Genomic DNA, 27,089 nt, shown 5'->3' on the forward strand with positions numbered 1-27,089 from the left:
TAAAATGTTCGGCTTTTTGTGAGTGGGTTCTACTTGATACATATTTTCGGGTTGGCTTTTTGGCTTGAAGGGTTATTCCTAATGCCTATATCACTCTCGCCAGATCAGCATGCGCTCAATTTCGCCTCGACTAGGGGTCCGAAAAGGTTCTTAGTGTGTTCGGTGGTTACTTCTTAGGACTAGTTAGGCTACTACTCAAGTTCAGCTAAGCATTGAGACAAACATTAATTGGGTTTTAGGCCATACACAGACTCAATCAGATTCTTTCTTACTTGATAATTCACAGATCTTTTCGAATACCTAAAGCTCAAGACTATCCATATCATCGGCAAACATTTAATGAGTCAATCAAAGCAGTCAAAACACCAATTTCTACCAATTATCCTAAAAAACACGAAAACCAAAAAAATTAACTACTAGTATACAACGAAAAACACCCCCGCAAGACAAACAAACCCCCCCCTCCCCCCCCCCCCCCCCGAAACTCAAAACTTACATTGCCCTCAATGTATCTATGCAAAACAGAGGTGGAGGAACGTACCTTTGCGGGGGTGGTCGAGCGCCCCTACTCGTCGCGGCCATGGTCATCGTCCTCGTGGGGATCGCGGGGGGCGTAGAGGTTTGGCTCCCACGGAGGATATGTCGGGTATGGTGCCATGAGGTGCTGCGGGTATGCCGGGTAGATCGGGGCGTCATGATGTATTCCGGCTTGAACATCGGGATGAGAGACGGGGAAGCTTTGATGCGACGTCCACGTGTTGTAGACGTTTTGGTGGAACTTGTCTCTGTCGCGCTGCTGTTGGCCAAAGTCGGCGAGGAAGCTCCCAATGGCGTTATAGCGCTGGCCTAGCGTGTCGATGCTCTGGTCGATTCGACCCAAGTGGTGGTCGAACCGGTTCATCATGGCTAACACTTCATTATAGCCGGTGGTGGGTGCTTCGTTAGACGCAATCGGGGGTGGAACTTCGTCGGGGGCGTCAAAGATGGGGACATCGGGGTTGCCTTGGTACTGCTCGGGAATGTCGATGAACCCGCGCCCGTCCGGATGTGCGGCTCCGTGCTTCCACTGCTTTAGGCTCATGATCTTCCGGTCGTCGATTGGGTCCCCCAATTTCTCTCGCGTCTCGGAGGCCGGGAGTCGAAGTCCCTCGTGAAGGTAGAGCTGTGTGATGAGCCCCTCATTGCCGAGCGTGACATCGGTGTCCCGATTTGCACAGAACACGAATCTATCTTTCAAGATTTTTCCGATGTTGACGCCTCTTACGGTGACGATGCACACCAATAGAGCCAGGCGTTGGAGATCCATTGTGTGCTCCCGCAGGTTAGGAAGGATCGTGGCACAGATGAAGTGCTGCCACGCCTTTACGTAACGGTTCAGGATCGATATCGGGAGGTGGCTCGGGACTACCTGGCCATGCACCACTTTCGTCTTGTAGGTGGCTCCGGGGTGGGCAAGGATGCGAATCCACTCCTTCCATTGTGGATACAGGCACAGGTCGGCGTAGTCGTCATTCTTGGGTTCTGGGATCCCGAGATAGTCGTTGAGCGCCAGTGCAGAGATGTTGACCACCACATTACGCACTTTGACAAAGTTTCCCTCCGTGACGGAGAGATTGGTGTAGAACTCGCGCACCAACTGCGGTGATGCCGGCGTCTCTATGTTGCACAGTTTCTCCCAGTGGAGTCTTCGGATTTGTGCCAGCATATTCCCGCACAGTTGATTGGGTGCAACCACACGCTCAGCGATGAGTCCCTTCTTTGATACGGCTTCCCAAACCTCACCGGCACCCTCCAGTAGTGTCGATGGTCGAGGCAATGCCGCCCCCGACCGACGGACACGTTTGGGGTTGACTCTTGATGTCGAAGCTCGTTGCATCTGCAAAACACGACGGAAAATGAGTCGATGATATTATGATGAATGCCTATTACTCCTTTGTACCCCCCAAACATATTCACAACTCGTCCCCGTACGTATTGACCCGTAATCGTACGTAAATTTTTTCACTTTTTCACTTGTACGTTCGGTCGGGTATTTCATCGAACACCTAGAGTGCATGCCAATTTTGTGATGAAAACGTGAGTCATGAAGAGTATCTAAACCATTCCTATAGCCACATTCTCAAATGTACTCTCTAATAACACGAAATCATCACCCTAACATAAAAGAAATCGAGTTAGAGAGTCATACCTTGTAGTGTAGGGGATTGAGAGGATGGTGGGACGAAGAACACCCAAAAATAAACTAAACTCACTCAAATTGAAGTAATGAATCGAAGACAAGAGTTTTGATGAGTGAATTACGTGTTTGTATGATGATTAGGGTCGGATTTTGAAGAGAATGGGGTTAGGGTTCGAGAGAATTTGGGGTTGAGAAAATTTTTTGAAAAGGAAAACTGCCAAAAAACCTTATTTAAAACAACTTACACGGGTCCGCGCGCCGCACGCCTTGTTTTGCGCGCCGCGCAGACCTGGGTCTTGACATACGCGCGGAGCGCGCATATGACTCTGTGACTTCGGGCGAAAATTTTCTTTTCGCGCGCCGCACGTACTGGAGCCCGCGGCGCGCGCTTGCATGTGTTTCTTCGCGCCGCGCATATGATTCCTCGCGGCGCGCGAATGAAATTTTGGCTTACGCGCGGAGCGCGCATAAGACTCTGTGAATGGAGAAAGCCGAAGGTTCCGTCCGCGCGCCGCGCAGTGTGTAGCCCGCGGCGCGCGATTTTTTTTTTTTCAGGAAAACTAACAAGCAACTAAAATACTGGGTTCAATCAAAGAAAATACAAAATAAAAAAATGAAAATGCAACGAAAGAAAGTCGAGTTGCCTCCCGATTAGCGCTTTAGTTAACGTGAATAGCTTGACGGGATATGTCTTTGATTCACGAAATGGTGGTGACGAAGGTCACCACTTTCTCACTTTCAAACACGCCCCCAAAGTATGGCTTCACCCTTTGACCGGTGACTTTGAAGCGTTCTCCTTGCCTGTTTGCCAATTCCACCCATCCGTGTGGATACACATTCACGACTTCGAACGGGCCCGACCATCGCGACTTTAGCTTCCCAGGGAACAACTTCAACCTGGAATTATAGAGGAGTACCTTTTGGCCCGGCTTGAGGTCCTTCCTGACGATGTGCTTGTCATGCCACGCTTTGGTCTTCTCCTTGTAGATTCTGGCATTCTCGTACGCTTCTCGTCGGAGTTCATCGAGGGCATTCAGCTGAAGGAGTCTCTGTTGGCCCGAAGCTTTGTAGTCGAAGTTTAGCTTCTTCATCTCCCAAAGTGCCCTGTGCTCTAGCTCGACTGGCAAATGGCATGCTTTTCCGTAAATGAGGTGGTACGGGGACATACCAATTGGCATCTTGTAGGCTGTGCGGTAGGCCCACAGTGCATCGTCGAGCTTGGCGGTCCAGTCTTTCAGAGAACTTCCCACCGTCTTTTCCAGGATTTGCTTAATTTCCCGGTTAGAGACCTCTGCTTGTCCGTTGGCTTGAGTGTGGTAAGCCAATGTTTTCCGGTGTGTGACGCTGTATTTGGCGAGGAGTGCATCGAACTGCCGGTTACAAAAATGTGCTCCCCCATCGCTGATGATGGCTCGTGGTGTGCCGAATCGGGTGAAGATGGTCTTTAAGAACTTCAAGACCACCTTTTCATCGCTTGCTGGAGTAGCTTTGGCCTCGACCCATTTGGATACATAATCCACCGCCAGGAGAATGTACTTGTTTCTGTAGGAAGACGGAAATGGGCCCATGAAATCTATTCCCCAGACGTCGAACGATTCTATTTCCAAAATGTTAGTGAGTGGCATCTCATTTCGGTTAGAAATATTACCCGTTTGTTGGCACCGGTCACAGGCAATAATGAAGTCTCGGCTATCTTTGAAGAGCGTTGGCTAATAGAAGCCGTTTTGAAGGACTTTCGCTGCCGTGCGGTTCGGACCGAAGTGTCCTCCGCATTCGAGACCATGGCAATGTCGCAGAACTGACTCCATCTCGTCCTCGGGAACACACCTCCTCACAATCAGGTCTGCACACTGCCGATAGAGAATCGGCTCCTCCGAGTAATACGTCCGGACCTCCGAAAGAAATTTCCGCTTCTGGTACATCTTGAGGTTGGTAGGCACCACCTTGCATACGAGGCAATTCACGATGTCGGCATACCATGGGAGGACGGCCAAAAGCTTTTCGTTGGGGAAGTCATCATTGATTAGTGTCGTCTTGTCTGGAACGTGCTCGAGCGTCTCCAGTCTCGATAGGTGATCAGCTACGAGGTTCTCTGTGCCCTTCTTGTCTTTGACCTCAATGTCGAACTCTTGGAGGAGAAGGACCCAACGGATTAAGCGGGGTTTGGCGTCCTTCTTCTCCATGAGGTATCTAATGGCAGCATGGTCGGTCTAGACAATCACCTTGTTGCCAATGATGTAGGGTCTGAACTTGTCGAATGCGAACACCACTGCCAGAAGCTCCTTCTCCGTCGTCGTGTAGTTCACTTGGGCTTCATTAAGAGTCCGGCTCGCATAGTAAATCGCGTGGAAAGCCTTGTCTTTACGCTGCCCAAGGATTGCCCCCACCGCATGGTCGCTGGCGTCGCTCATGATCTCGAACTTGGTGTGATGATCGGGGCGGTGATGAGTCTCTGCTTGAGGGAGTTGAAGGACTCTAAGCACTCGGTGGAGAAGGAGAACTTGGTGTCTTTCTCGAGTAGTCCGCATAGTGGCTTCGTTATTTTGGAGAAGTCTATGATGAAGCGCCTATAGAAGCCGACATGCCCCAGGAAACTTCTCACTCCCTTGACCGAAGTTGGCGGTGGTAGCTTCTCGATTGTGGAAATTTTCGCCCGGTCCACCTCTGACCCGTCCTTCGAGACTCTGTGGCCCAACACGATGCCTTCTTGTACCATGAAATGGCACTTCTCCCAGCTAAGCACGAGGTTAGTTTCTTCACACCTGTTAAGCACCTAAGACAAATTCTCCAAACATTGATCAAATGTAGGGCCAAATACAAAAAAATCGTCCATAAAAACCTCAATTGTTTTCTCAACCATGTCGGAGAAAATGGCCATCATACATCTTTGGAACGTAGCTGGTGCGTTACATAGCCCAAACGGCATTCACCTGAAGGTGAAAGTGCCATAAGGGCATGTAAAGGTGGTCTTCTCCTGATCCTCTGGTGCGATCGTGATCTGGTTATAACCTGAATAACCATCAAGAAAACAATAATACATGTGCCCTGCGAGACGGTCGAGCATCTGATCGATGAAGGGGAGTGGGAAGTGCTCTTTGCGCGTGGCATTGTTGAGCTTGCGGTAGTCCATGCAAATTCTGTACCCGGTCACCGTCCGAGTGGAAATGAGCTCGTTGTTTTCGTTTCTCACCACCGTCATTCCGCCTTTCTTCGGAACGCATTGCACTGGACTCAGCCATGCGCTGTCGGAGATCGGGTAAATGACCCCGATGTCGAGCCATTTCAGGATCTCTTTCCGGACGACCTCCTTCAATGCCGGATTGAGGCGTCTTTGGTGCTCCACCGAGGGGCGATGCCCATCCTCCAAGAGTATGCGGTGAACGCAATAGGAGGGGCTGATCCCTTTCATGTCCGAGAGAGTCCACCCGATCGCTCCCTTATGCTTGCGTAGCGCCACGAGCAGCCTTTCTTCTTCTCCCTTGTTGAGGTGATTCGAGATGATCACCGGAAGGGTCGAGTCTGCGCCTAAGTATGCGTAGCGGAGATGTGCCGGTAATTCTTTTAGCTCGAGCTTCGGGGGCTGTTGCATGGACGGAGGCACTCGAGGTTGGCTCTCCCCCAAACTCTCGATCGAGTTACATCGGTATGGCATGGCTGCGTTCATGTACTCCACGTGCTCTAAAGCTTCACATTCATCAAACTCGTTAGTGAAATCGATAGAGTTTAGCAAACTTACCTCGAGCGGGTCCTCGGATCGGTGAGAGAAGTCGGCGATGATGGAATTACATACGTCGATCCGGAAGACATCGTCGCTAGCCCTTGGGTATTTTATGGCGTTGAACACGTTGAACACCACCTCTTCGTCTTGCACCCTCAATTTTAGCTCTCCTTTCTGGACGTCGATGAGAGCTCCTCCTGTGGCGAGGAATGGTCGCCCTAGGATGATTGGGACGTCCTGGTCTTCCTCTATGTCGAGCACCATGAAGTCGGCGGGGAAGATGAACTTGTCGACTTTGACCAAGAGATCCTCGATCACTCCTCGCGGGTATACGATGGACCTGTCCGCCATCTGGAGCGTGATTCGGGTCGGTCTCACCTCTCTGATGCCGAGCTTCTTGAAGATAGAGTACGGCATCAGGTTGATGCTCGCTCCCAGGTCGCATAGTGCTCGCTCAAAGAAGGTGTTCCCGATGGCACACGAGACGGTAAAAATCCCTGGATCCTTCATCTTCACCGGCAACTTCCTCTGAATGATGGCGGAGCACTCTTCGGTGAGGGTGATCGTGCTGCAATCCTCTATTTTCCTCTTTTTCGATAGGATGTCCTTCAGGAACTTGGCGTACGTCAGCATCTGCTCAAGAGCATCAGCAAACGGGATATTTATCTGAAGCTTCTTGAATACCTCGAGGAACTTGCTGAATTGGTGGTCGAGTTTCCCTTCTTTCTGCCTCTGAGGAAACGGTAGCTTTGGCGTGCTTGTTGAAGCTGGAGCGCTCGTCGGAGGTGGCGTGGCTTGGGGCATCGATACGGGAGACTCGTCTTTCTCCACCTTCTCTTTCTTCTTGCCGGAGTTGTCAATCACTTTTTCGCTTCTGAGTGTAATGGCATTGACTTGTGACCTGGGGTTGATGTCTGTGTTGCTCGGAAGCGTTCCCTGAGGTCGTGAGTTTACCGCGGTTGACAGTTGCCCCATTTGCGTCTTAAGATTTCGGATCTGCGCCGATTGGTTCGAGAGAGACGTCTTCGTTTCGTGCATGAACTCGGTGGTGGAGTTTATGAAGGCGGTTCTTGACGTGGCCAAATTGGCGATGAGCTCCTCTAGGTGGGTCTCGCCCTTGTACGCCCGAAATGGAGGAGGCTAGTATGGCGGTGGCCGGGGCTGATTCTGTGGTGGATGAGGCTGGGCTTGAGGCGCGGGTTGCATAGGCATGTTGTTTTGGGGACCTCTCCATCCCCCATTCTGGTAGTTGTTCTTTGGGCCTTGATTGTAGTTGTTCTGGGGCGGCCTGTTGTTGATGAAGTTGGCCTGTTGGCCGTTGTCCCCATAAATGCACTCGTTACTATTGTGCTGCCCGTTGCACCAGAAACAGACTTCAGGGGTGTGCACGGCTTGAACGGAGGCCTTCTGTCCCTGGACTGACTTTGTAAGATCCGCCACCTATGCTGCCAGTGCCTTCATCAGCTCCATCTCGGGAGTGACTGGCATATTCTTCAAGATGTGCCGCTCGGACGGGCATTGATCGTTGTTGTAGGCCAGCTCCTCGAGAATGCTGTGAGCTTCCTCCTCTGTCTTCTGAAAGAACGACCCTCTAGCGGCCGTGTTGACTAGGGTGCGAGACGATGGTGAGAGACCGCTATAGAAAATCTGCACCATCATCCACCCTTGGATGCCATGATTGGGACACCTCCTCTCTAACTCCTTGAAGTGCCCCCATGCTTCAAACAATGACTCCCCGTCGTATTGGGCGAACGAATGGATCTCGTTACTGTTGTCAATGGTGCCCACAAGAAGAGTAGTAGTGTCTATTTATGTACATTTGATGTCATATAGTCTTACGAAGACTCTTGCTTGTAATTGCTTATTCATTAATAAAAAGTTGAAACGTTCATTCAATCTTCCTTGTTTGAAGCTTTATGATAAATACTTAGTCTTTAGTCCATAAACAAACTAAACAACTTACGAAGAGACAAATGTAGATTTGCATGAACAAACTCTTCGTAGTTTGCTTAAAACGATATATTCGCAATCTAAGGGTCAAAGGACTATTGACCTCAGTATGATTGTTAGAAGAATCTATGATGTGTGGTTATGAGGCATTGAGAGTTGGAGACTCTATAGTTCTTCTAGGTATCTTCCGAAGGTACTGAATTGACCAGTGCACTTCTAGAGACAAGATAAGAACAAACCATTTAACCTCTTATGTCTCGAAGTCACTATGTATGAATTGCATCATGCTTACCTTAATCCTGAAATGAGACATGTCATTTCACACCTTAGTATTCTCATTTGAGAAAGTCAGAGTTCGGACTCACTATGTGATTCCGAACAGGGCCTATTGGTGAAGTACTAAGTTGTGAGTATGTCATGAGTAACTTTGTGAAGTTCTCATAGATATGGAATTCATGTACAAGATTGCTGAAATGCAATGCATGTCACCTCATGCTTTGTTCCTTGGAGTGTGAATAAATGAACTGGCCAGTGTCCAAATTGAGTCCTGACTCTTTTGGATGAAACAATGTGACTTGTTAGCTTCTCGTCAATACATTGTTTCTAACTTATTCACAAGCGACAAAGGAGTTAAGGAAATAACAGCTAGAAGGGTAAAATGGTAATTTAGTAAATCCCGACTAGCTGATGACATTCATGAAGGGTAAACATAGATAATAGTCAGTGGATCAGGTCATCATAATTAGGTCGAATTCTTGAGTAGAAAATAAATTCATTTGAACCGAGAGATTTTCAGTGTCAACTCTTTAGTGGAGTCAGTTGGCATTAAGCTAAACTTGGAAAAGGTTTGTGAACTTTTGAGTCCAAGTGTTTAGCTCAAGCTTTGTTCATTTGGGTCCATGAGGTAACTGTCACGAATCACATCGATAGGAATAGTTAAACTGGAAGCTAAGTCAAAACGAGAACGAAAATAGTCAAAAGGGTATTTTTGTCTTTTGAGACATAGGATGAAATGAATGTCAGTAAATTTTTTGACATGGTCATTTGATGACAAGTTTCACTCGGCCAAAATAAGATTTATTGGGCATTGTGGATTAATTTCATTTCATAAGAATTTTATTGAAAATTCTTAATGGGCCTTTTTCATGTTGTCATGAACAAGTGGAAAAGCTTCTAGAAGGCCTTTCTAGCATTAGAATAGGCGCCCACCACCCAAGAGGAAAGAGAGATTATTTTGTGCATAAATGTATCAAGATACTTGCCAAAAGAAAAAGAGGAAACAAATTTGCATATGAGATGCATAGGGGAATCGGCCAAGTGAGGAAAAATGCAAGCCAAGGAACAAAAAAGGAAACAAATCCAAGCCTCAAGGAGTGATTAAAAGTGCCCACTCACTAATTCCTTTATTTCGAGTGATTTAGTGATAGAAACTTTCGTGGTTGCTCGAGGTGCCGAGGAAAGGAAGAGAGACGTGCTGCGAGGGGAGACGAGCGTTGCAAACTTTCCAAAAGCTTCTTCAAAGTTCAAGCTTCAAGAAAGGTTAGTAAACTCTCAGCTCATATTGGTTTTTAATTACATGTACTTGCTTCTTTGTCTAGGTTAGTAAAAACTGTTTTGACTTGAAAAGAAATTTTTTAAATTCCGCAGCTTCCCGAAGCGTTTAATCTTTTTCTTAAACACTAGATCAATTCCAACAGTTACGTCTCTTGTGCATCTTCTCGAACGGGAAGAACTTTGAGATGAATTTGACGCGCAGGTCGGCCCACAATGTGATGGAACCCGGTGGGAGGGAGTTTAGCCACATCTTGGCTCGGTCCCATAGTGAAAACAGGAAGAGGCGGAGGCGGATGGCTTCGTCGGACACGTTGTGGAGCTTGAACGTGTTTGCGATCTCGACGAAGTTCGTCAGATGGTCTTGCGGGTCTTCGGCAGGTGATCCAGAGAATTGATTCGCTTGGACCATGTGTATTATGCCGGTCTTGATCTCGAAATTCTGGTTACCCGCAAGAGCCGGGAGAGCGATTGCCGATTGCGCGGCGTCGGCTGGTGGTAACCCATATTGGAATAGGGTCTTAGGCTCTTCGTTCGCCACGTTGTTCGCTCTATCTCCCATTGCTCGTTTCTTTGATTGCTTTCTGTTCGTCTTGCAAAAATTTTCGATCTTAAGATTTAGTGGAAGGAGGTTTGATGTTCCCTCACTCCGCATGCACCTTCAAAACAGAGAAAATGACACGCAAAGTTAGGCAATGCGTAACGAAATCAAATGGCAAAGCAGATTGTTTTTCGACGCTATTGTAAAAAGTCCCTGGCAACGGCGCCAAAAACTTGTTGCGATATTTTTATAAGTAGCACGCAAGCGGACGTATCGAACAATTAATAGTGTTACGTAGGTAACGGATATCGATCCCACAGAGACAAATTACTATAGCACGTTAAACAACCTAAGCAAATTGATTTCACGATATTCAAGAGGGAGGTGCAAGAATTAACTATAATTAAAATAACAAAAACAACAACGGAAATTTAACACGAAACTTTGAATAAGAGAAAGTAGGGGTCACGACTTTACCAGAAAATTAAGACTCGGGGGTTTCGGGTTCCTACAACTTGACATACTCTACTCGTGCTAATCTCATTCTCCCTATGATATTACTAGCCTCTCTCGAGTGATCTAGCAACCTACGCAATTGACGGATTATATATCCTCTCGGCCTCTAATCCTATTAAAACTATTACGAGCAATAAACACAAGAATTCAAACGATTACATTAAGCCTAAGCCGCCTAGCAACCTAAGAACAAAATGAAGCATGGATTATGAGCAAGAGTTTTCGCCCTCTCTCGAGTGATAGAAAACTCCTAAAAACAGTCCTAAAGATGGCCAATCTAAAGAACGCATTAAGAACACATCCACACAAGCATGAATAATTAAGTTAATCAAAGCATAATTTCACCCTAACGAAACCCCCTAACCCAATTTAATCCGGCTACATCGTAACCCCGCTAAAAATCTAGCCTCTAACGGAATCCATAGGTAACAACATATCAATCAAAACGATAATCAACATAATCATAAATAAGAAAAACACTATGAGATTCATGACGAGAAGAACGAAACTTTCAATCGAGAAATAAAAGTAAATGGAGAGTAAGGGAAAGAAAGGAAAACTATTAAAAATGGGAGTTCACTGTTGCTTGTTCGTCGGATCGTCGATTCAACTTCGCTCCCAAAACAAAAGTTCTCAAAGGAAAAGTGCAGCCAAAAGTAGAAAAAACTAAAACCAAACTAGAATGAGTTAATTAGGTTACAAGAGTTGTTTTTAGCCCTGAATGCGTGTTTTTCGGAGTCATCTGAGCCTTCCAATTCAATCCAAGGGTCAAAAATCTTCAGAAATTGTAAATTTCGTATTCCAATAGCCCGAAGGCGCGCGGCGCGCGGTAGTCGATGCGCGGCGCGCGGACCCATCTCCAGGTTATTCGCGCTCCGCGCATAAGACTCTGTGCGATTTCATGGTTTGTGTCCCCGTATGCGCGGCGCGCGACTAGAGGCACACGGCGCGCGGTCTCATATTCTGCCTTCCCGCGGCGCGCGGCGCGCGTATTCGCCAAGTTTCTCGCCCATCTCATTTTTTACTCTATTTTGACCATTTTGACTCCGAATCCCGTCATCTTTCCACGAAATTGACCGTGGACGCTCTAATGCTCTTCTGAACCTGAAATTACTCAAAAACCCACTAAAAATCGTTAAAATACTTGAGAACTCGTCAGTTTTTGGTACGGGAGATAAGAGTTTTACGCGTGATTAACGCACCTATCAGACGACCCAAATGTGGGATGAAATGCTTGATTGGAGAAAGGAGTGTGGAACGGATACGATTCTGGATGTAAAGAGGCCAACTTTTACTGTACGATTGTTAAAGAAATTCTGAGGATTCGGTTATCGTGGGGCTTCGTATCTGCTGACTGACAACTCTCTTGGATATGATATTATCGATAGGATTTCGAGTTTGAAGAGCTTGAAGAGGTCCTTTTGTACTACCCACAAGGGTATTATGGGGTCGATAAAGAAGGCAGGCCTGTTTACATTGAGAGGCTGGGAAAGGCACATCTGAAACCGAAGATGATTCCATGGACGATTTCGTCATAAAAAAACCATCGGCTAAGCCCAATCCCACAAAGTCATTTGAATGATTATATTTTTATTTTGCTGAAGAAAAACCATTATTATGTTGTTACGATGTTAATTATGTTACTAAAAATGCATCTCTAACTCTTGCGCCTAAATGTTTTTTTTTATACAGAGCTGTTGTTTCCCAATTTTGATAACATGTGTTTGGTATTGACAGTAGCTAGTTTATTGACAGTAGCTAGTTTATTGATATCAATGTCAATAAACTGTCTGGTTTATTTACATTGATGTCAATAAACCAGACAGTTTATTGACATCAATGTCAATAAACCTGATAGTTTATTGACATCAATGTCAATAAACCGACAGGTTTGACATTGTTACTTCAATGTTATCATGTTTTCAGTTATTTTTTTGTCATTTAGGGTTGACATGTTTTCAATGAGGTCATCAAGAAATCAATGTCCGAGGAAGGGGACCATTTATTCAGGCAGTCTTATTTTGGGCATTTCCTTGATGTCCCCGAGATAGCCAATTCTTCAGCGATAGTCAATCATATTATATCCCGGGCTGGACATTTTTATTGACATCATTGTCAAGAAAACTTAGGTTTTATTGACATCATTGTCAAGAAAACTTAGATTTTATTGACATCATTGTCAATAAGACTGAGGTTTTATTGACATCGTTACTGTGGTATTATTGAGATCGTTGTCAATAAAATTGAGGTTTTATTGACACCATTGTCAATAAAACTGACATTTTTATTGACATCATTGTCAATAAAACCATCATTGTCAAGAAAACTTAGATTTTATTGACATCCTTATCAATAAAACTGTTGGTTTTAAGAGAAGTAGAATAATTTCATATTCACAAAAGTCAACATCCATAATTATAAAGTATTACATCATCTTCAGAATTACAAAATGGTTACAAAATTAAAACTTATTCAACGACTGCTTCTCGGAGACAAAGGAACAGGATCGTCACATGTTATAGAAAAATAAAGTCACTGTGAGTTATAGAAAAATAATTAATTCATGTTCTTTTTTTTATTCATATTAATGTCAATAAACATTGAAACTTATTAGTATTAATGTCAATAAAAAGTCACAGTGAGTTATTGAAAAATAATTTTGAGAAAGAACATATCACATTAGTTTAGATCTTACCAGCATTAAAGTAGAAAGAGCATGAAGGTTTAACCCATGTACCACTATGCTTGACATACACTAAAATATCACCCATTACTGCATAAAAGAGTGTAATCGGGATGTTAATTTCATATTTTAAACGTTTAAAATTCCTTTATAAACATTTAAAATCATCACAAAAAAAATTAAAAAACTGTGAAGATTTATTGACATTGATGTCAATAAAATTTAGTTTTTATTGACATTGATGTCAATAAATCTTCAAAGGATTTTCCCAGAACCGTTGAAGATTTATTGACATTGATGTCAATAAAAATGCAACAATGTCAATAAATCTTCAACGAATTTCCCGAAATTTTCAGAAATTTTTACAGATTTTCCATGCTTCAAATAATCGTTCTTTCGTTGTTTTTTAACTTCAAAGACCACAGGAATTCAACGACTAAAACGCTAGTACAACAAGAAACTTTTTTCGTTAAAATCTCTAAACCCTAGAGTGCAAATGACGAACTATGAAAGTGAACGAAATTGAAGAAAAAAGAGAGCGAACCTTCTTCCCTTGAGTTGAAGCCACAGAAAAACGAGTTGAAGACGAGAGAGAGAGAGAGAGAGAGAGAGAGAGATGAGTTGAACAGAAAAAAAAATCGGGATGACCCGAGAGAGAGAGAGAGAGAAGAAGAGAGAGACCAGGAAATTCATATACTACAATAAAATAAAAAACGAAATGTTAATAAAATTGAGGGTATTTTTGTACTTAAAGAAAATAGGTAGTCATAGAATATGATTAAATTAGACTTATTTGATTTTGGTCCAAAATCATTGTGAAGGTCATAGAATAGAATAGGATTAATCCCGTAAGGTTATCCTCTCTTATTCACATCCTTCTTCTAGCTTCTTCTTCTCCATCGTGAACCTGCAGAGAAGAAACGAACAAAAAGAAAAAAAAAACAAACAACAACAAGAACAGACCGACGAACCACACAGAGCAATCACCTCCGATCGATGTCTTCCTCGCCATCACCTTTGCTCGCGAGATCTTTGACCACCGAGCGTCGGCTGAAAAAGAGGAGAGCGCTGTCGCCGTGGCCCATCTCGTATGCGAGCTCCGACCAGGAAAACGAGAGCCACCGAGCACGGGACTGAGAGAGAGAGAGAGACGAAGAGAAAGAGGGCTATGAGAGCTGTTGTCGAGCCTCCACCATCGAGCCACCTCCATCGCGGGTCCGTCTGCTGCCAGCCGCCGTCACGCGGAGTAGCAAATCGCCGGAGAACTCCGATTCAAGGTAGGAAACCCTTTTCTTTTGATTTCAAATTTTTGAAAGATTGATAATTCTGAAATTAGGGTTTCGGTTTGGAGTTTTGGGGGTTTTTGCTCGTTGATGGTTCGGTGATGATTGATTGTTGAAGTGTGTTAATCTGATTTGGCTGAATATCTCTTGTGGTTTTTACTTGTTTGATGCGTAAATTGCTTGGGGTTTGCTCGCTCAAATTCTATGTTTGGCTGTGTGACTTTCCTTGACCGAGTGAGGTTCTGTGGCTGTTTTGTGATGTTACCCCTGAGCCTCAGAAAATGTTGTTTATTTTGAGAACCTCGTTGATTAACTCTGCTGAATTGTCGGCCATGACTGCTTGCCTTTGGTTCTCTGATATTGTCGGTTTTCTTCATTGATTTGAATTGGCTCGTTGAATTCGTTTGGGTTGCCTGTTATGAATTGAGATTAGCGATCTGAGAACCGAGTCCCAATCAATTTTGGTGTTGTCGAGTATAGTCGAGTTAGGGTTATTAAGGTCTTATGTCTGTCGAATATTATTAACCCCTCTGTTGTTTTACGAGCGGTTGAGTTCGGTTGGCATGGGCCTCCGTTCTCGAGTCTCAGTGGTGTCACAGGTCAACGCCGACGAGTGGGTATTAATTATAAGAGGAGCGTCGGGATTTGTCTTAATTAGGTACAAGAGTCAACGTCTTTGCTCGCGGCTCGGAAGTCATGGAAGCTCGAAGATGTTTAATTATGATGTCATATTTTAATTGTTTGTAATCGGAAATGTATTCTTAAAAGAAAAGTATTTCGCTTATTAGTGGTTATATAATAATTTCAGGGGGAAATTATTATATCAAGTGTTCTTAAAAATTATTTCTATGTTACGTTCACTCAAGTATAATTTAGAATTTATTGAATAAAATCAAGTCAAACCAGTGTTTCCGATTAATTGAACTTTTAAACGTTCCTGAGTCAGAACTCATTTCGAAGGGTGAAATTGAGTCCTAAAATTTGAAGTCAAGCTTAAACCGTCAATTTTTCACGTTTGGATCATGTCTAGTATGAAAGTCAAGTAGACTTTCTATTTGTGACGTTTTGAGTTCGTTGAGGATGTCGAGCAAATTCGAGAAAGTAGTTCATTACTCTAAGTTGCTAGAGTCTTGGGATCTCGGTATAGTGACCAGATTCTCTAGCCTCGAGTCTTTGTTAAGATTGATGGTTCTTTGAACGTTCTCGAGTTTTGTGTCCTTAATCGTCTGTACGTAGAGGTTCGGTATATACACTTGGTTAAGACTCTAACGTTACTTCATCTCACATAAGTTAGTCGAACCAGCACGTATGACAACCTCAAGGATAACGTTCGGAATGAGGCATATCGGGAAGCATGCAATCCGAGGACAAGGACCTCAGCGTTCGAAGCTTAAGAGCGTCAATAATCCAGGTAAGTGGGATTTAAGATGGAGGCGCCAACGGGGAATGGTGCCTAGTAGGATAATTGTTTATGTTTATTCGTTTAATCCTAAAACAAAAAGAAACCCTCAATTAGAAAAGACGATCGAATAAGGCTTCGGCCACTAACTAATAAGATAATAAAATGATAGGGTTAAACGAGTAGAAATCTAAGAACCTTGAAGCCTTGAAATTGTGTATAGCTTCTAGGTTACCCCTTGTCCTGAGGAGGAGGACATGAGGAGAGAAAGACAATGTCCTTCGGATTTAACACCAAGAGGAACTGTTCTAGGAAGAGGTCCAGCTTCATCGCTGTGGACAATTCCTTCTAAAATACTTAAAGAGCCATACAGTGAAATTAATAATGTGAATGTCGGGCTTTATCCCGATAAGATCTCCTCCTGTAATAAGATAGACAGGTAGGCTGTAGACAGCTCATGTAAAACGTAATGAACCCTTGTCGGAAATGTAGCGGGTGACATTCCCAAAGGCCCTTTAATGGGTAGTCGATGGGTGGCTTCAGGTGAGTCGACGGGTGGCTTACCTGTCCTGAGGGAAATATGAACCCTGGAGCAACCAGGGATAGGTGAGGGTTTGATCCCCTCCACCAAACGCGCGTTAAGGCCCTCCTACATGTGCTAGTGGATCCCAAACGTTAAAACTTCGGCTATCCGAGAGCTAGGCTGCTCGAGTTTTTGGAATAGCTTACTCATCTCTCATGAGCGGCTGTGGACTGAAGTGTCGATTGGGCCCAGTCCACTGATGTAAGGCGTCGGGATGCGTGAGATGGATGAGATTTTGAGGAAACTGGAGAACGCCGGATTCCTGAATGAATGAATGAACTTCGATATGAAATTGTTCTTGTTAGCCAATTAGATATTTCCTTGATGCTGAATGATCGTTATTCTGCTGAGTCTGTTACCTGCTGTTGTCATTTGCATTCGTCATCAGCATCTATCGTCTGTATTCATCATCGACATTTGTCATCTCCTTTCGTGCATCGCATGTAGCACTAGGTTAGATATCCTGCTTACTGAGTCGGTGTGACTCACCCCACAATACCCCTCCCTATAGATGAAGGAAGCTCATGCGAAGCGGAAGTGCTAGTCAACGTAGGTCTCATGAAGACCTGCGGCAAGGACGGATACATGCAGGAAAGACATGTAATGTTATATTTTCTTTAAAACCAGCTCGAACTCTGATTCTAGTTCAGTTGATATTAAGTAAGTATTTTCTTAAAGTTTTGTAAAATGTAAACACACGCTAAAGGCCTAGCCCGTGTTTACGAGTAGCGGTCATAAGTATTTTAAAAAACGACAAATTTTACCGTATTTTTCTGCAGGCACTTGGGCGACGGGCTCGAGGTACGGCCTCAGAAACCTCGCGCACCGTCTAGGAGGGCAGCCTCGTGACAACGAGAGCCAGCCCCAAGACCTGGCGAATGACCCCGAGGCCATGCTCCGAGAGGACACGACTCGAAGGCTCGCCGAGCTCCTAGACCGCCCCGGCATCGACGACACGCTTATCACAGACCTTAACGGCTATGATGTCGAGGATAGGACCGCCCAGGGTGACTCCGACCCCGACTATGAGGGGGAGTCAAGAACCGACGAGGCAACGCCCAGCCTCGTCCAATTCCGGTCCGAAAAGACAAATGATGCCCCGGCCGGACCGTCCCATTCGGCGCGACAATATGCGCGCTCCCATTCTAGGTGGTTTGCCCCCTCGGTTTCAAGAGGCGGCCGGACATGCCCCTCGCCGGGGAGAGGGCCGCCCTCGGGGATGGTGGGGCCGATAGCCGAAGCGTCCGCCGGACGATCCGGCCGAGGGCAACCTCGCCTCGCCAAGCACCAAGCGGGGACCTAAGGGAGCGTCTGACGGCACAGAGGAACGCTCGAGGGGAGGATCTCCGCGAAAGGCTCAACTCCTGAAGGGACGCGCTCCCCGCCACCACTCTTGGGCGACCTCAGGTCAACACCGAGGATCAAGCGTCCAATGAGCGTCAACAGGCCAACCAACGGGCTTGACATGGTGACGATGATCCAAAGCCTCCAAAACTAGATCATCGAGATGAGGGAGTCAAGAAGGTAGAGGCCCTTGCGCAGCCATGCGTGGGGAATTTTAAACTACCGTCCATCCCTCCATACGACGGACGGATGGACCCAAACTTCCACATCCAGCATTACGAGACATGGATGACGATGCAGGGACAGTCGGACGTTACCCTGTGTCAAGCTTTCAGCCTGACCCTCACTGGGTCGGGATTCGAGTGGTTCCGGAGCCTAAGACCGGGGAGCATCTCGTCCTTCCAGACCTTGCGAGAGACCTTCCTTGCTCGGTTCGCCACTCTCGTGGCACAAAAGAAATAAAAAACCTACCTCTTGTCTATCCGGCAGGGAAGAGACGAGACCTTGAGGCAGTACCTAGCCCGCTTCATCGAAGAATCCCACAAGGTCAAAGGGAGCTCGTACAGGCGACTTCCTCAAGACTATTGTTGGAAAGGTCCCGCGGGACATGGCGGAGCTGATGGCGAGTACGGGGTCGAGTTCCAACCAAGAACCGCTATCAAAGGCCAGCCCCTCACCGACTTTGTGGCGGAGTTCACCAACACGCCCTTAACGGACAAAGGCAATGACGACAACGAAAATGAGGAACACAAGGAGAACGACCACAACGGGTCATCGAAGAAGAGGACTAGTGACCCGATAGGGACAATCTGGGACATGCACGTGGATGGCGCATCGAATGCCCGAGGAGCTGGCGCCGGTGTCGTACTCACAAACCCCGATAGGGAAAAATTGAGGTACGCCCTGCGATTCGAGTTCAAGGCCTCCAAAAACAAGGCAGAGTACGAGGCTCTGATCGTTGGCTTAGAGTTGGCGAACAAGCTAGAAGTCCGGAACCTGCGCATCCATTGCAACTCACAGCTAATTGTGAACCAAGTGAAGGGCGACTATGAAGCCAAGGAGCTGAACATGATCGCATATCTATCAAAGACTCAGAAGAACCTGGAGGCCCTATCATGGTTTGAGATATTCCAAGTTCCCCGAGAGGCGAACATTGAGGCTGATGCCCTGGCGCGCCTTGCGTCGGGGATAGAAGTACTAACCCGGCCCTACGTCTCGAGGAGCGACGTAGGGGTGGTTGATGAAGTGCAACCCCCCTCATGGATGACGCCACTCGTGGAGTACCTCAAACGAGGAGTCATCCCCGAAAACAAAGAGGAAGCCAGAAAGCTGAAAAGCTTGGCGCCGAAGTACACGATAAAGGGGGACAAGATGTTCAAGAGAGGGTACTCTATGCCCCTCCTCCGTGTTGTCAATGGTGCCCACAAGAAGAGTTGTAGTCTTTGTTGTCGGTCGTTTTCGGAAAACCTGAGACGCCAAGAAGGCACATCGCTCAAAGGGCCGACGGTCAGGCCGGAGGTCCTGAAGAGCGGCAAGTCTTCAAGCCCTCGCCCAAACTCTTGACTCCTTGAGTCGAGCCTAGCCCCTCGAGTTGAGACTTGAGTCGGCTCCCCGAGTTGAGCCTCGCTCCTCGAGTTGAGACTTCATACAGTCTCCTCGAGTCGAGCTTCACTCCTCGAGTTGAGCCTTGAGTCAGTCTCCTCGAGTCGAGCTTCGCTCCTCGAGTCGAGCCTTGAGTCAGTCTCCTCGAGTCGAGCTTCGCTCCTCGACTCGAGCCACTCTCGTCGAGTAGAGATCTCTATATTTTGCGTGGCAAGAATGGTATTCGAAGACCCCTAAAGGCCCGCAAAAGTCCGGCAAGACGAGCCATTCACCGCGCGCACAGCACACTGCGCCAGCCAGCCGTGCAGCAAGAAGGGCGCCGCGCCATCAAGGCAGCGCGCCGCGCCAGGCAGGCGCGCGCCGCGCGCTCCATGCGCCGCGCATCCTGCGCCGCGCGTCCTGCGCCGCGCATCCCGCGCCGCGCGTCCTGCGCCGCGCATCCCGCGCTGCGCCCAGTGACCTGCGCGCCGCGCGTTGTGCGCCGCACTTTGTGCGCCGCGCGCTCCGTGCGCCTCCAATTGATGCCGCGCGCGTTCCTAGTCCCACATGGACGAAAAAGAAGCCTTCTAAGGCCCCCAAACACCTATATAAACCCCCTCCCATTGAGGGGAAAGCCATCCCATTCATTCTCAAGGAACTTGAGACTTCTCTCTGCTTCTCTGGATGCCATCCTTGGCCTGAAGCAGATTCTCCTCGATTTCTCGTTCTCTGAGATTCTGAAGCGCTTTCCGGGGACTCTCGAGTGCCGCCTCTCTTGATCGAACGATTAATCTTGAGCCCACGAGTGCTCTAACGGTTTTCGACTGAAAATCGCCTACGCGTCTAGCACCCTAGACGCGTCCACCATTTGTGACAAGAAATCGCCTACGCGTCCGGCATTTCCAACTAGGAATCGCCTACGCGTCCGGAATCTCCGCCACAACAAGGAACTCTTGACTTAGAGTCTTCACGTCTCCAAAAGAGAGAAAACACACATTCTCTCTCGCATACGCGATCTCCGAAGTTCTGAGACGTCGCCGAGGACTCCTCCGCGCCTCATCTCCTTCGTTGAGCACGCCTCTCCGCCAAGGCTCCGCGCCTCATACTGCGTCTTTCACGCTTGAACTACGTTCTGACCTGATCCCACACACGGGTACGTAGGCAGCCGAAACCCAAGGCACGGTCACTCCTCCTCCTCACCCCTTTCCTCTCCCGAGAGGCGGGTTGATGGGAGAAACCCTAGCTCGAGACTATTGAATTCACACTCTTGGCCCGGGTGCGATCACTTGGTCCGGCCTTGGATCGAACCGCCCGAGGTTTTTAATAGTTGTTCATTTTCGTGCGACACCATTTTGGCGCTAGAAGGAGGGGACTTCCCAACCTATTCAACCCGAAATCCCTTCTGTTCATCTTCTTCTTTTCTTCTACAAACTCAACTTTCTCGAACTTGAGAAACGATGAGTAGCCAACCACCCATATGTTTTGAGGGCGTGAACAACCCCGATAACGTCACTGGGACCAAAAAGTACTTCTTGCGCTCCCGAGCGCATGGTGACGAAGAGTCGCTCCACGAAGAGAGCTCGACCCGCTCACCATCTCCATCTCCAGATAGCAGGGACGACCGCATCATGGAGTTGGAGGAGAATATCCGCCAACTAAAGGCGAAGAACGCGAGGTACCACAGCCAACTGGCTGCGAAGTAACCCGCGCATGACACAATGACCCCCAACGGGGATCCTGAGAACCTCAATGAGGAAAGCCACGACCGCGACCCTGATTATGAGGGTACTGGCAATTCGGAGGATATCGAGACTTCTCTCACGAAGGATGGGGAACACCCCGCCGTGTTTGAAGCCGGTCCTTCGAATCCCCTACCCCGGACAGGCGACGCGCCGGCTGCTTCTCAAGAGGGAAATTCCCGACGTTCGGCCCTCGACCAACTAGGTCAAAGGGAGAATGTTGCGGAGAGTCAGGGCACGCGAAGAGCGCGCCGTCGCAGACGAAGCCTGCGCCTCCGTACGACAAGCCCTGATCTAAGGGACCACCTCACTGCTCAACGCATCGAGCGTGGGGATGACCTAAGAGAGCGACTAATCTCTCGGCCAAACATCCCCGTAGCAGCCCCAACTAACGGGAACCGCCGCACGGGTCAAGGGTCATATGAAAGGCAACAGGTAACTCCTCCCGAACAGGGAGTTACTCCGACTACCGGTCTCGATGTGATCACTATGATCCACAATCTTCGAAATGAAGTACGAGATCTCCGAGAACACGGAATAGGCGGAAGTGCCTATGGGGTCGTCGAGGAGAATCCATCGCCTTTCACGGCTCAGATACTGGCCGAGGTATGCATGGGAAATTTCAAACTCCCGAACCTCTCTCCCTATGATGGAAAAGCAGATCCTGCTTACCATATCCAACACTATGAAACCTGGATGACAATGCAGGGTGTCACTCCCGGCGCTATGTGCCAAGCTTTTAGTCTTACCCTCGCCGGACCCGGCTTCGAGTGGTTCAAGAACTTAAGGCCGGGAAGCATCCGCTCGTTCAAAGACCTGAAGGACATGTTCCTAGCACGGTTCGCTACGTCTATGGTCCAAAAGAAGACCAAGATGTACCTGTGGTCAATCGGGCAAGAGGATGGCGAGTCTCTAAGACGATACCTCGCCCGATTCACTGAAGAATCAAATAAGGTCGACCGCTTTGACGACAAAGACGCAATCACTGCCATCATTGAAGGCTTGCGCACAAGTGACTTCCTTAAGTCCATTGTCGGCCGTGTCCCTTCTACCATGGCCGAGTTAATGACTCGAGCCAAGACCTTCATGGGAGTCGAAGATTACCTCGATGGTCACAAGGGCAATGATCAAAGCCCTCACCACCGAGACGAGCCTAGCAACGAGCAAGGAAACTCCCGTAAAAGGCGAAACAGAGGAGGTCAGACTTTTAATAGACGACCTCCGATGCCCCAGAAGCCGCGACTTGCGGAAGACTTTAAGGGCTACTCGTCGTTCACGCCGTTGAACACAACGCCGGATCAAATCCTAGCTTTAGCGCGTGACAAGTTCACTCCCCCGGCTTCAATGAACAAAGATCCCGCGACTCGCGATAGATCTAAATATTGTGAGTTCCATCAGGAATACGGTCACTCGACCTCCGAATGCTATAGTCTTAAAAGGCAGATCGAGGCACTGATCCAACGGGGTGAGCTAAAAGAGTTCTTGTTACGCATGATTAGCGCAGCGGGCCCCACCTCGAACAAACCACAGTCTGGCAAGGGAGGAGGAACAGCCGCTTCTGCCGACCGAACCACGGCTACTACCAATGCCAATCCACAACTCCACATTGTAACCACCATACTAGGTGGCCCAGAAGATGGAGATTCGGCTAGACAACGGAAAAAATTCCTAAGGGCCGTGGCTCAAGAAGACGCTGCTATGCACGTCAACCTTACGTATGAAGAACCTCCGTCCGTGTCTCACGAGACGATGTATTTCACCAATGAAGAGGCCAAACGAGTTGTGCATCCGCACAATGACGCGATCGTGCTCAAAGCCCAAGTGGCTAATAACTTGGTGAAAAGGGTTCTCATCGACAACGGCAGTGCTGCCGACATAATATTCAAGTCCACCTTAGAACGCATGAAGCTCGGGGGGCTACACCCAACTCCGACCCAAACACCTTTATTCGGGTTCACTGGGGAGAGAGTCATGACCGAAGGCATCATCGATCTACCGGTCACCTTCGGAACTCCCGGAGGCATTGAAGTCGTTCACATGGTCCCATTCCTAGTGGTCGATCAAGAGTCACCCTACAATGTAATCATTGGGCGACCCACGCTGAACCGACTAAGGGCCATTACTTCAACATACCACCTACTGGTGAAGTTCCCCACCGAGGGCGGAATCGGCATCATGGCTGGAGACCAATCCCAAGCCAGAGTATGCTACATCCAAGGAATCGATGGAAAGACCGCTAGAAAGACGGTTAACACGATCTCCCAATTCAGAGATAGCGTCGAGTCGACCAAGGTCCTCCGCGAAATCCACGAAGACCTCTGCATGACACTCAAGTGCAAGGCGGCGACGTCTTCATCCCAAACAGGGAGGGACCCCACAAAGTCTGCCAAGTCGTACATGACGAGATACGCTACATCAAATACACGGACACCGATCCGTCGCCTGTGGAATGCGGAACACTTGAGAAAGTACTACCAGTAGCCAGCGCTTCCCCCCATTTTATTTCTTTGCTTTCCAACATTCAATAAGGCCTACGAGCCAATGTTTTAGGATTTCCTATTTTTGCAATATTAATAAAGTTCGATGTTTTTCTTTCAAAATCCACTTTATCAAAGATTTTCAATCATCAAAGATTACACTTGTAAACCCAAAACTCGGGGGGCTAGTGACATAGGCAATGGTAAGTACGCTCAAAATCCTCAAGAAAGTACGCTCCACAAAAAGAAAGCACGCTCCATCAAAACAAAACACCCGAACATAAAACGGGAACAAGCGTGCACGTAAGACGCCTCAGTGGCACGCCGTAAGACATCCCCGAGATGCAGGCTAAAGACGCCTCTGCGGCGCGCCATAAGCCATCCCCGAGATGCAGGCTAAAGACGCCTCCGCGGCACGCCGTAAGGCATCCCCGAGATGCAGGCTAAGACGCCTCCGCGGCGCGCCATAAGCCATCCCGGAGATGCAGGCTAAGACGCCTCCGCGTTGCGCCATAAGCCGTCCCAGAGATGCCGGCTAAGACGCCTCCGCGGTGCACCACAAGCCATCCCAGAGATGTAGGCTAAGACGCCTCCGCGGCGCGCCACAAGCCATCCCAGAGATGCAGGCTAAGACGCCTCCGCGGCGCGCCACAAGCCATCCCCGAGATGCAGGCTAAGACGCCTCCGCGGCGCGCCATAAGCCATCCCAGAGATGCAGGCTAAGACGCCTACATGGCGCACCTAAGACGCCTACATGGCGCACTTAAGACGCCTACATGGCGCAACCAAGCCGTCACTCGTGACACACCTAAGACGCCTACATGGCGCACCTAAGACGCCTACATGGCGCACTAAAGCCGCCTACATGGCACACCCAAGTCGTCCCTCGCGACGCACCTAAGACGCCTACATGGCGCACGTAAGACGCCTACATGGCGCAACCAAGTCGTCACTCGCGATGCACCTAAGACGCCTACATGGCGCACGTAAGACGCCTACATGGCGCAACCAAGTCATCCCTCGCGACGCGCCTAAGACGCCTACATGGCGCACCTAAGATGCCTACATGGCGCACGTAAGACACCTACATGGCGCAACCAAGTCGTCCCTCACGACGCACCTAAGACGCCTACATGGCGCACTTAAGACGCCCATATGGCCCAACCAAGTCGTCCATCGCGACGCACCTAAGTAACCTACATGCCGCATCTAGGCCATCCCTCACGACGTGCCTACGATGCCTAAAACAACGTACAAAGCCGTCTCTAACGACGCGCTCTAAGTCACCACAAGGCATTGCATATGATGACTAACCGCAACGCACATGAACCGCCACACTAGGCACAGTTCATGCTATCTCCGCCACCGCCGACGGAGCACGATCACACCCGCCTTGGGAGACTCTCCATTCCGTGCGAGCTAATCAAAGCTTCTCGTAAAAACTCGCAAACTCCGCCTCTGAGCGAGAACCTCGCTCAGCCTGAGCTAGCTGAGACTTCACTCAAGCAAGCTCCTCCTGGAAGAGTCCCATGCGATAAATGAGGTCGTGTAGAACCTCCTCGAGTCAAGTCATTCTCCTCGAGTCGAATCTCGCTCCTTGAAATGAGTCAATCTCCTTGAGTCGAGACACGCTCCTCGAGTCGAGTCATTCTCCTCGAGTCAAGCTTCGCTCCTCGAGTCGAGGCATGCTCTCCTTGAGTCAGGCATTGCTGCTTGAGTCAAGTCATTATCCTCGAGCTGAGCCTTGATCCTCGAGTTGAGTCACTCTCGCCAAGTCAGTCTCCTCAAGTCGAGCATCGCTCCTTAAGTCGAGTCGCCCTCCTTGGGTCGAGCCTTGCCCCTCGAGTCTAGCCATTCTCCTCAAGTCGAGCATCGCTCCTCAAAGTCGAGTCACTCTCCTTGAGTCGAGTCTTGCTCCTTGAGTCAAATCATTCTCCCCGAGTCGAGCCGTGCTCCTCGAGTCGAGTCATTCTCCTCGAGTCGAGTCATTCTCCTCGAGTCGAGCATCGCTCCTCAGAGTCGAGCATTGCTCCTCGAGTCAAGTCATTCTCCCCGAGTCGAGCATCGCTCCTTAAGTCGAGTAGCCCTCCTTGAGTCGAGTCTTGCTCCTCGAATCGAGTCATACTCCTCGAGTCGAGCATCGGTCCTCGAGTAGAGTCATATCCCTTAAAGTCCAGCCAATCTCCTTGAGTCCAGCCTAGCCCCTCGAGTTGAGACTTGAGTCGGCTCCCCGAGTCGAGCCTAGCCCCTCGAGTTGAGACTTGAATCGGCTTCCCGAGTTGAGCTTCGCTCCTCGAGTTGAGACTTGATTCAGTCTCCTCGAGTCGAGCTTCGCTCCTCGAGTCGAGCCTTGAGTCAGTCTCCTCGAGTCGAGCTTCTGTCCTCGAGTCGAGCCTTGAGTCAGTCTCCTCGAATCGAGTACCGCTCCTCGAGCAAACACTGGGAGCGACCTGAAGAACAGGTTAGCCAAAGCAGAGACCCGCACTCACGTTTGGGGAATAAGGGCCAATCTTCCGAACGCAGACAGAGAAGCGTCGCCAGGGCTGGGATGGCGGATGCCCCGTGAGACCGACTTATCCTTGGTGCGCGGTCAAACTTTGAGTGTTGACCCCCGAGCAGTCGAAGCCCTCCGGTGCGGCAGAGCCTTCCGCCAGGTACCACTCTGTCTTCTCCGAGCATCGGCCCACAGCATCAGCCTCCATCTCCGAGACCTCGGAACGAGCACGCCTTTGCAAAATGCAAAAGTGCAGTTGCCTTCCAAGCTGGCCGAGATGGACGCCATGATCTTACCCTAATTGGTCACGATTACACGATCGTCGCCCTGCTATTCACAATCGAGTCCCACGGACTCCGCTTGAAATATCCTTAAACAAAACGTGACTTCACCAAAAGACCAACATACCGCGACACGCTGGTACGCCTCTGCACAAATGCACGCCCTACTTGCGCGTGCATATCCCCGTTGCTCCGGGGCTAGAGCGACGGACGCAAGCGCGTTCGCCTCGCCCACGTTGAGCTATGCCTCCTATCCGCTTGGATCCTCCTCCACGTATCGATCACACACTCGTGTCGAGAGAGACGGAAAAGCACTTACAGTTGTGAGAGTATTCTTTATAATCACAAAGGCTTCGCAACAGTGAAGCTCTGGGAAATCTATTTCCCTCAAACACCCTGCGGAAACAACTAAAAGTTCACCGCCCGGGGCCTCCCGAGCAATGAACTTGGGGGGCTAATGTTGTCGGTCGTTTTCGGAAAACCCGAGACGCTAAGAAGACACGTCGCTCAAAGGCCCGATGGTCAGGCCGAAGGTCCTGAAGAGCGGCAAGTCTTCAAGCCCTCGCCCAAACTCTTGACTCCTTGAGTCGAGCCTAGCCCCTCGAGTTGAGACTTGATTCGGCTCCCCGAGTTGAGCCTCGCTCCTCGAGTTGAGACTTCATACAGTCTCCTCGAGTCGAGCTTCGCTCCTCGAGTTGAGCCTTTAGTCAGTCTCCTCGAGTCGAGCTTCGCTCCTCGAGTCGAGCCATGAGTCAGTCTCCTCGAGTCGA

General features: G+C 48.6%; 3 protein-coding genes across 3 annotated transcripts; all 3 read right to left on the reverse strand.

Annotated features, from left to right (window-relative positions):
- Positions 1-2,877: 2,877 nt before the first annotated feature.
- Positions 2,878-3,804, reverse strand: LOC149383378 (uncharacterized). Its single transcript, XM_089627765.1, has one exon. The coding sequence runs from the start codon at positions 3,802-3,804 to the stop codon at positions 2,878-2,880; it is 927 nt and encodes a 308-aa protein (XP_089483891.1).
- Positions 3,805-4,586: 782 nt separating this feature from the next.
- LOC149383379 (uncharacterized) lies at positions 4,587-6,872 on the reverse strand. The gene is made up of 2 exons (XM_089627766.1): positions 5,110-6,872; positions 4,587-4,941 (listed from the first exon to the last, which is right to left on the reverse strand). Exons 1-2 carry the CDS (start codon positions 6,870-6,872, stop codon positions 4,587-4,589), a joined length of 2,118 nt encoding a protein of 705 aa, XP_089483892.1.
- Positions 6,873-7,337: 465 nt separating this feature from the next.
- On the reverse strand, positions 7,338-9,960 carry LOC149383380 (uncharacterized). The gene is made up of 2 exons (XM_089627767.1): positions 9,767-9,960; positions 7,338-7,665 (listed from the first exon to the last, which is right to left on the reverse strand). Exons 1-2 carry the CDS (start codon positions 9,958-9,960, stop codon positions 7,338-7,340), a joined length of 522 nt encoding a protein of 173 aa, XP_089483893.1.
- Positions 9,961-27,089: the final 17,129 nt, after the last annotated feature.

This window comes from Urtica dioica, chromosome 10, assembly GCF_054948205.1.
Source record: "Urtica dioica subsp. dioica isolate 48M chromosome 10, U.dioica_male_clone48M_v1_H2, whole genome shotgun sequence".
NCBI lineage: Eukaryota > Viridiplantae > Streptophyta > Magnoliopsida > Rosales > Urticaceae > Urtica > Urtica dioica.

Coding starts and splice junctions, on each gene's coding strand:
- LOC149383380 (XM_089627767.1), bottom strand. CDS start 9,960: ATGGGAGATAGAGCGAACAACGTGGCGAACGAAGAGCCTAAGACCCTA. Junction 7,666..9,766: donor GGATCACCTGCCGAAGACCC/GCAAGACCATCT, acceptor CATTGACAACAG/TAACGAGATCCATTCGTTCG.
- LOC149383378 (XM_089627765.1), bottom strand. CDS start 3,804: ATGCCACTCACTAACATTTTGGAAATAGAATCGTTCGACGTCTGGGGA.
- LOC149383379 (XM_089627766.1), bottom strand. CDS start 6,872: ATGGGGCAACTGTCAACCGCGGTAAACTCACGACCTCAGGGAACGCTT. Junction 4,942..5,109: donor TATGGCACTTTCACCTTCAG/GTGAATGCCGTT, acceptor GGTGCTTAACAG/GTGTGAAGAAACTAACCTCG.